The 10,000-nt window shown below is 42.0% G+C and overlaps 1 protein-coding gene across 2 annotated transcripts; it reads right to left on the reverse strand.

The window, feature by feature from the left end:
• Positions 1-5,398: 5,398 nt before the first annotated feature.
• On the reverse strand, positions 5,399-9,134 carry LOC308382172 (fatty acid-binding protein, intestinal-like). 2 transcript variants are annotated; one of them, XM_080859855.1, is made up of 4 exons: positions 9,017-9,134; positions 7,860-8,032; positions 6,879-6,986; positions 5,399-6,099 (listed from the first exon to the last, which is right to left on the reverse strand). In XM_080859855.1, the coding sequence occupies exons 1-4, from the start codon at positions 9,081-9,083 to the stop codon at positions 6,049-6,051; spliced, it is 399 nt and encodes a 132-aa protein (XP_080715981.1). In that variant the 5' UTR covers positions 9,084-9,134; the 3' UTR covers positions 5,399-6,048. The 2 variants fall into 2 exon arrangements, with proteins under 2 accessions (XP_080715981.1, XP_080715982.1); XM_080859856.1 differs by lacking the exon at positions 9,017-9,134 and adding an exon at positions 8,316-8,332.
• Positions 9,135-10,000: the final 866 nt, after the last annotated feature.

Below are 10,000 nucleotides of genomic sequence, written 5' to 3' on the forward strand. Positions count from 1 at the left end.
AGGATTTTTAAGTGAGTTTGTGGTTTTGGCGAGTAGTGGCGAGTCGATGTTTGAGGGTCTGCCACGCCCACACCTTTCAGATTTTGGACAATCCCTCAATACAATTTCATCCCCCATGGCTGAAGAGTATTCTGACCAAGTTTGAAGGCGTTTCCATTAAATCTGTAGGAGGAGTTTGATGAGATGCGACGTGTGTAAATGGCGAGCACTGGCGAGTCGTAAAAGTTTGAGGGTCTGTCACGCCCACACCTTTGAGAAATTCAAAAATCTGGTAATACAATTTCATCCCCCATGGCTGAAGAGTATCCTGACCAAGTTTGAAGTCATTCCCATTAAATCTGTAGGAGGAGTTCGATCAGATGCGAGGTGTGGGAACAGAGTGACGATTCCAACCACCAACAGGTGGCGCTATAGGCGTGTGGCACTATAGGCATATGTCTGCGTTCAGGCCGGGTCCAGCTATAACCCTATGACGTTTGGTCAGGATCGGACAATGCAGGCTGGAATTATAAGTGACTTTGCGTTTTGTGGCGAGCATCGGCGAGTCGTAAAAGTTTGAGGGTCTGCCACGCCCACACCTTTGAGATTTTGAACAATCCCTCAAGACAATTTGATCCCCCATGGCTGAAGAGTATTCTGACCAAATTTGAAGTCATTCCCATGAAATCTGTAGGAGGAGTTCGATCAGATGCGAGGTATGTAAACAGGCCAAAACGCAGTCAAAACGCACGTTCCACTCAAAATTGCCAACTTCCTGTTGACCTGCCACCATTTCGTCAATACACTTTTTGGTGCGTCTGGGCATGATAAAGGTGTGTACCGAATTTCGTCGAGCTCTGCCAAACTAACCCCAATGCATAGGGGTATTTGCAATGTTGTAGGGGGCGCTATAGAGCCATTTTGCCCCGCCCCGTTATATCCTTTCCGCCAAAGTTCTTAGAATTCGTGTAATTATGTCCCTGCCAAATTTGGTGAGTTTTCCATGGAATATCGTCAAGGTGAAAAATAAGAATAAACTTTAGAATACCAATAGGTCTTCGCTGCCTACAGCAGCTCAGGCCCTAATAATTCGAATTAGAGTCAGAAACATCAGACTCTACAATTGTATGTTGACACACGTGCGCTAGTCGCTCTCAGAGATCAGTGGGTTTTACCCTCTGATGTTGTCTTTTAAGAAGTGGAAATAATATGAGCCAGAGGAGACTGCAGGCAAACACTCTCACACACACATACACACACACACACACACACACACACACACACACACACACACACACACACACACACACACACACACACACACACACACACAAACACACTCTTTAGTTTCTGCTGTGATAATCAGGCTGACAGCCGTCAAGCTGCGTGGTTCATGTCAAGGCCAGAGAAGGCAGGAGGTCCTGCTGTTTCTCCTAACACATCCCACCTCCCCTCTCCTCCCACCTCCCCTCTCCTCCCACCCCTCTCCTCCTCACTGACTCTGATCAGAGGGAGAAGGAAGGGGGGGGGGAGAGAGAGAAACAGACAGAGAGAGAGGGAGAGAAAGACAGTAAAGGAGTAAAATAGAGAGAGAGAAAGAGTAGGAGAGAGATTCCGGGAGGAATAGAAAGAAGAGGAAAAACAGAGGAAAGGCCAGTGTGTGTGTGTGTGTGTGTAAAAAGAGTGAGAGTGAGAGAATGTGTGTGTGTGTAAAAGAAAGAGGGATAGAGAGAGAGTGTGTGTGTGTGTGTAAAATAAAGAGGGATAGAGAAAGAGAGTGTGTGTAAAAGAAAGAGGGATAGAGAGAGAGAGAGAGAGTGTGTGTGGTGTTTAAAGACTGAGGAGTGAAGTGGGTGAGGGTTCTGCATGCCGGCCTTTTTCAAAAGCCTCCTGCTCCCAGGCTGGCTAATCCCCAGGCACGGGTGTTAAGTCCTCCCCACTGAGGGCATCCTGTGAGGGGCTGAGAGGTGAGGGGTGCTGGGGGGCGGGGGGCCTGTGAGAGTAGGATCGATGGAGCCATGACGGGGGTCAGTCAGGGTTGTGGTTGATGTGTGTGTGTGCGTGTGTGTGTTTGTGTGTATGTGTGCGTTAGATTGTGTGTTACCATGTGTGTGTGTGTTTGTGTGTTTTGAGTGTCAGAGTGTTGAGGCCCAAGCCTTCCGTGTAAGGGGAGCAGCCGCACTCGATAATGCATTAACAAGAGTGGCTCCTGTGGATGGGGTGTGGTGGGTGGGGTGTGTGTGTGGTGTGGTGGGTGGGTGGGTGGTGTGTGTGTGGGGTGTGTGGGGGGTGGGGGGTGTCGGGGGGGGGTGGTAGGGGCAGAGCGGGGAGAGCATGCAGGGGGCTTTTAGGCTCACGCAGCCTTCCAGCAGACTCCAGTAGGGCTCGTCCTCCGTAGCAGGGCTCTTGACTTGACAAAGACCCCCATAGAGTCATAGAGTCAATTCAGTTCAATTCAATTCAATTCAATTCAATTCAATTCAATTCAATTCAATACAATATAATACAATACAATACAATACAATACAATTCAATTCAATTCAATTCAATTCAATTCTATTCAATTCAATTCAATTCAATTCAATTTATTCATAATAAAGTATCCGTCTATTTAGATATAGGCTAGGCTATACTGTTAAATAGATATTTATATAGATATTATATAATATTATATATTATATGTATTAAATTGTCTAAAGGCACTTTAAGAGGGCGCGGTAAGAGGGCATTGGTTTTAGATGTATTATAGGTTCTTATAATGATTGCCATGAAACAACACAAGATGGCAGTGTGAATGTTGAAGAGTTAGGTTTGATATCTCGAATATCTTACAGTAATGTTCAATTGTGTGTGTGCGTGTGTGTGTGTGTCTCTCTTTCTCTTTCTCTCTGTTACACTCTCTCTCTCCCTCTCTCTTACACAAATACACATGTACGCATACACACACACTCACACACAGTCAGTCTCTCTCACACACACACACACACACACACACACACTCACACACACTCACACACACACACACACACACACACACACACACACACACACACACACACACACACACACTCACACACACACTCACACACACACACACTCACACACACTCTCACACTCACACACACACACACACACACACACACACACACACACACACACACACACACACACACACACACACACACACACACACACACACACACACACACACACACACACAGCCATATGCTGTCCTGATTTCCTATATGAAGCTATCCACAAGACCCATCTGCCAAGCTGAGCGGACCCACACACACACACACACACACAGAGTCCCACACACTCTCCAGGCCCTCTATGTGAACAGAGTTTCCCTCACAGTCGGGTGACGCACTCGTGGTCAACTTTCCAAAACAGCCGTTAGATTGCATCACATGACCAGAGTTTGAACTGCATGAGGAGCAGTCTCTACGAGGGGGGCATTACACGGCCTGCCAAACAACTGCAACATGAGGGAAGAAAAAAATCCCCTCCATAACTGAAGGGTTACGTCATATGAGTGATTGCTCTAGAGGTATTACCTTATATGTTTGAATGTATGACACAGTCTGTTGGATATTACCTTATATGTTTGAATGTACGACACAGTCTGTTGGATATGACCTTATATGTTTGAATGTATGACACAGTCTGTTGGATATTACCTTATATGTTTGAATGTATGACACAGTCTGTTGGATATGACCTTATATGTTTGAATGTATGACACAGTTTGTTGGATATGACCTTATATGTTTGAATGTATGACACAGTCTGTTGGATATGACCTTATATGTTTGAATGTATGACAGTTTGTTGGATATGACCTTATATGTTTGAATGTACGACACAGTCTGTTGGATATGACCTTATATGTTTGAATGTATGGCATTGTCGTTGGAATATAACTGTATATGTTTGAATGTATGGCATAGTCCTTGGGATATGACCATATATGTTTGAATGTATGACATAGCCTAGTCCTTGGAATATAACTGTATATGTTTGAATGTATGACCTATATTTGCACAATAAAGTTTTATCTTATCTTATCTTATCCTATAGTCCTTGGAATATAACTGTATATGTTTGAATGTATGACATAGTCCTTGGGATATGACCGTATATGTTTGAATGAATGTCACAGTCTGCGAACTAGCACTTCAAAGTAAGGGCAGACTTTCCCCCTTTATGTTAGATTAGATATACACCATAATGGTTCAAAACCTTGAAAGAGGAGTGAGTGGAAATTGGGTGCTAAAAAAAGGCTAGATGCTATCTGCTCATAAAGTGTTTGTGTGGTTGTGTGTGTGTGTGTGTGTGTGTGTGTGTGTGTGTGTGTGTGTGTGTGTGTGTGTGTGTGTGTGTGTGCAAGCATGTGTCTGTGTCTTTAGATCTTTAGAATAACCTGTCATCTGCCATAAATCCAGATTTTTTTCTGATTGTCTTTGGATGGTGAGAAGAGAGGTTGTAAAGCTCGCACCCTGAAAGAGATGTCGGTTATTTTAAGAATGAGAGACTCAGAGAGACTTCATTGTCATAGCGGGGCGGCACATTATATCCAACACAAAGTGATTGCGCAATAAGAGGACACATCAGAAGAAGAAAGCTCCAGAACTATTGCCTAATTTTCAAAATTCGTTTTTTTGTTATTTGCAACCATGTCGACCCGCACAGAATGTGTGTGACGGAGTGTTGACAAATGTGCCTCCAAAAGAGAATTATTTCATTTGTGCCGTTTGTGAAATTCAACCAGGCCTCTTAGGATAGGACTTTAATCAATCTGTCTTCAATTTGAACATTCCAGAAGCGTGGCTCCGAGAAAGAATTTGACACCACTTTTTGATAATGGTTTCGAAATATGTGAAGTTGTTATAATAGAATAATAAAAACATTAGAAAGACCCAATCCACATGTTCACACTTTGCTTTCTGTCCCATAGAGGTGATGTGTGACTCTCTCATGATAGACTTGCCACATCTAATATTCTTCAGATCCATCATTCTTTTAATGTTCAGTCCTCTAGCTGATGCTTTTCAGATTCATGACACTATTGCACTGTTGCACACCTGATCAGTCTGAATCGGGATAAGTTATCAAAAACAGTTGTCAGTTGTCTTCTTTTAAATCTATTCGTTTGAAGGGTATGCTTTTTAAACCTAACTTAAGGCCCTTGGATAGAATGCATCAAGGTATAAATGCATACAAATACAACGTTCGACTATTCAAGACAGTTTCCCCGATTTAGATTGCTGGACGAATCGACCATGGATATAGTGGCAGCGCCATCTTGTGGCAACTTTCAGACCTTCAAAACCCTCTGTAGGTTTAACACCAGAAAATGTCATCTCTTTTCTATGAGATTAAAAAAAATATCACAGAACCAACAAGTAAGGCCAACTGGGAACATGACATAAATATTTTTATTAAAAAGGTCAAGAATTTTGCTAAGTAGATCCAGAGGTTATAATATTTGGGGATATATCTTTATCTTACAAGTCCTTTTACTGTTTTTAAACTGAAACAGCACTGACCAGAAGATCTTTGAACTGACTTTATTTATAAATCACAAATGCTGTTTTAATGATGTTAAAATTCATATAGACTATAGGCAACTTATACATAGCATTAAAGCCATAAAATATCTTTTATAGCTCAGATCAGTTGATTCTGGACTCAAATTTGTCCCAGCTCTGTCTCATGGGCACCTGCTTTCTGGATGAAGTGGCTATCAGACATGTTGAAGTCCAAGTTCAAAGGGCAGAGGTCATGTGCACTGTTCTGTGCCGACCATCTTACTACTTTCTAATCAATACTGCCTCAACCACACGTAGGACTAATCTAGCTATCGTCTAATCAATACCTCGACCAGAGGTGTAGGTAATTGCTTAAAACCAGCTAGTTCAGTACATGAGTAAGGAGGGGGAGAAATGCAGATTCTGAATGTGATCTTCTAAACCTCAGGTGTGCGATTCCTCGTGGGGTAGAGACGTGTCACTCGTGTGTTTGGCGGTGATGTCTGTGGCGATGTCTTCTTTTTGGGTTTCCTTTTTACTCCTTCTTGAAAATCCTCTTGGCGTCCACCCCCTCGTAGTTGTAACTCTACGGGCACAAATATGAAGATATGTCTTATGTTATAACACCTCTATTTACTCTACATCAACTTTATAACGACTCTTAGAAGATATGTCTTATGTTATAACACCTCTATTTACTCTACATCAACTTTATAACGACTCTATGAAGATATGTCTTATGTTATAACACCTCTATTTACTCTACATCAACTTTATATCGACTCTACATCACCCCTATCAATATAAATCCAATTTGGTGACGCCTTTCTCTAAGAAATACATTTAAGAGTGTACAATGTAAACATGCTAATATATGTGTGCTTAGATCTAGGTATCTGATAAGAAAAATTATCATCATCACAAGGTTTAAGCTTCCACAAGTTAGGTTAGCACACTGTGCTAACTAGCCTCACTTGGGTATACTTTAATACTACATTAGGGATCTACCCTTCTGGTCAGTCTGCTGTAAGTATATGCAGTCAGATACGTCTCTCAACTCACAATCAAATATAATTTGTGGATCATGAAATACATTTGTGAATTTGTGAACGTGTGACATTTATCTGTGAATGAACAAAGCTAATGTGACTCCATTTAAACACACTACACAAGACCCACCTGAACCAGTTCCCCGTTCACCAGAGTTCCACCTGTCACACACGCACACACGCACACACACACACACACACACACACACACACACACACACACACACACACACACACACACACACACACACACACACACACACACACACACACACACACACACACATACACTTTAAACACACTACACAAGACCCACCTGAACCAGTTCCCCGTTCACCAGAGTTCTGGTGGTGGTGAGGACTTTGCTGTTGTCCTTCCTGGTGAAGCTCCCTTTCAGCATCTCACCCTCCATGTTCCAGGAACCCTGTGAGATCATCACAGAGGTGAGGTGGTTTCCATGGCGATGGCCAGGTTTTACATTTACATTTGGTCAATTAGCGGACGCTTTCATCCAAAGCGACGTACAAAGGAGAGAACAATCAAGGCTACGAGCAATAGAGAGTAGAGACCTAGTGTAACAATAAATACTACTTTACATAAGAAATCCAAAAAGTGCAGGAATGTAACTACTGTAAGTGCGAGTTACAGTAAGTACTAGTGAGAGGAGATAGCATTAGAGGAAGGATAGAGAGGTAGAGGAAGGGAGAGGAAGTGCAAGGTTTTCACTGTATTTCAGGTAAGATTCCAGGTTGATGTGTAACATGACGTGCATCACCACCACCATGATCATCATCAACAACCTCATGACTATCATAAATCTCTTTAGGATCATTATTACTACCACCACCACCACCATCATCATCATCATCATCAACAACCTCATGATTATCGTGAAACTCATTAAGATCATTATTACCACCACCACCACCACCACCACCATCATCATCATCAACAACCTCATGATTATCATAAATCTCTTTAGAATCATTATTAGGCTACCACCACCACCATCACCACCACCACCATCATCATCATCATCATCATCCTCATCATCATCATCATCAACAACCTCATGATTATCATGAAACTCATTAAGATCATTATTACCACCACAACTACCACCACCATCATCATCATTCATCTTTGCACACGCAAAAGCTATAGCACTAGCAGCAGCAATCGCATAAACTGAAGTGTTGGTACTGACAGAAGCAGTAGTTAGCTAGTTCCAATTCGTGGAATGAAAGTTAGAATAGCAAGCCCTGAACCAAGCTTCAGACAGATGAAAATGACGTACTGAAACTTCTGTTCCGTCAGCCAGTGCGTAATCAAATTGAACCCCCAGGGTGAAGTCGATCTCTTTGGTGCGGAAGGTGCTGGACTCCTTGACGTGGAACTGCTCCCCCGTCTGCGTGATGGTAATTTTCAGGTTGTCATGCTCAGCCAGTTTCCTCTTCATGATGTTAATGCCTTCACAAGAAAACAGAAAAGCAAATACTGGGCCTTGAATTCACTGTTTGAAGACAGCCAAAAACCACCTGTTATAGTCGGAATTTGAGTTGTTAATTCAGCTTTTTTTGTAATTGGAAGATTGTAAGACAAATACTTCCGGATTCCTAACACTGTGTATTCATAATTTAAAAATCCTGTTCAAATAAAAGTAGGGGGCAGGCTAACTGAATACATAGGTTTGGCACAGTTTGTTTACTTGAAAGGCTTTATCCCCCATGTGTAGTAACTAAGTTTTAAATACCTGTCTAGAGTTGTAGTACCCCCATATCACCTCTGTTCAGTGGATTACTTTCCCGTGTCAGTTCAATGTCATTGGCCCCGCATACTTGTAGTTTCAAATGACAAATATTTATACTGCCCCTGCGAGACTGGGACTAAGAATAAAACCGTGAGCTCAGGAATGCAGCTCACCTCTATGTCATCATTTCATTTCCTCATCTCTAATGTCTCATGATTTATCGGATCCCGGAAAAGTAGAATACTGTTTTTCAAAGTGTCAGAATCAACTTTTTCCTAGGATTTTTTTAGGGTTAGGGTAAGGGTTAGTATAAGGCTCGGTACCCCTACCAATGCCTGAAAGTACGTTACACTTCCTGAACCCCCTGTGTATGACGTCATATGAGGCAACCCCATCCCTGTGACTTATGATCTCTTTCTGTTTTTCAGTCTGTCTATTTCTTTCCCCATTATTCCCTCTCTCTCTTTCCCTCTCTCTCTCTCTGTCCTGACGTCTGTATTTCTCGCAATCTATTCTTCAGAAATACAAATAGTAAACAGACTACCTGATAAATATGTAGGTGCACAAACATGTGCAGATATAAACGTGTACAACAAGTTGTCTTTGCGGCAAGACATATCCAAGGTTAACAGTTCGAATCTGGCGCGGGAGTTTGTCACACAACGCAAGTTGCATATACAGGCACACACGCGCAATATCCTTACCCATTTGTTCCATGAATTTGTCGTAGTTCTCACCGCGGTCTACTTTCCAAGTTCCGTTGAAAGTCATCTTTGCTAGGTAACTGTGACAGGACAATCTTTCACTCTCTCTCTCTCTCTGTCTGTCACCTGCACTCTATTTTTCAAAAGCCTCCCCCCTTTTTATAAACGCACAGGGTCACTGAGACGGCCTTATCTCATGATTATCAGCTTGCTGATGTGGACATTTTAAGCCCACAGCAAATATATGTCACTGCAGGGCAAGAAGAACATAAAGATAAACACACGCCAACACCCATTGTAGTCTGAGTGTATGAAAGGACAGCGCTGTCTCACTGCTTCAAATTATCTCTCATATCTGATAAAAATCATTCCCCCAGTGGCACTGGCGTGAGGGGTTCAAAGGTAATGACGACCAGGTGACCTCTGAAATGTCAGCCTGTACCACAAAGCATGTTGGTTTGTACTAGGAAGAGAGAGATAACTAAAGTTGATTCAGGTTTGATGTTCAGGGATCTCTCTGTCTAAGCTGTGTTAGTGTTTCTGTCCTTTTGAGAGGAAGAACATTTTTGTTTTGGTCTTTGAAGAATATAATTAGCATGTATGGTATGGATTCACAGTGTCTCAGTACAGTAATTATATAGTCTTGACTCTTTAATGACCAGCACCCAAAGAGAAGTCTCCCCAGCGACAATCAAGTTTGATAACCAAATAATAAGCAACTGTTTTAAACCTACTGTGTCAAAATACATTGGAAATACATTGATATGACTGTGTATATTACTGACATTAAATTCCAAATCTACATTTCAGTGTATTTCTGACCAAAGCCATTGTGCATGATAATATTTCACCCATAGAATTATTCACTCTTTATTCATTTTCATATTCAATATTTTTCCCGATAGATCATTTTTTATTTCATTTTCATTCATTGGCCTTTCCCCCACTCCCCTCAGTGGAAGTCTCCAGACTGTGATGCCAAGT

The sequence above is a fragment of the Sprattus sprattus genome, assembly GCF_963457725.1.
Source record: "Sprattus sprattus genome assembly, chromosome: 21".
NCBI classification, from domain to species: domain Eukaryota; kingdom Metazoa; phylum Chordata; class Actinopteri; order Clupeiformes; family Clupeidae; genus Sprattus; species Sprattus sprattus.

Bases quoted from the DNA above. Each gene is read 5' to 3' on its own strand.
- LOC308382172 (XM_080859855.1), bottom strand. From the start codon at position 9,083: ATGACTTTCAACGGAACTTGGAAAGTAGACCGCGGTGAGAACTACGAC. The intron at 6,987-7,859 runs GTACGTCATTTT...ATGATCTCACAG, and splicing joins CTGACGGAACAGAAGTTTCA to GGTTCCTGGAACATGGAGGG. The intron at 6,100-6,878 runs GTGGGTCTTGTG...TTGTGCCCGTAG, and splicing joins TGAACGGGGAACTGGTTCAG to AGTTACAACTACGAGGGGGT.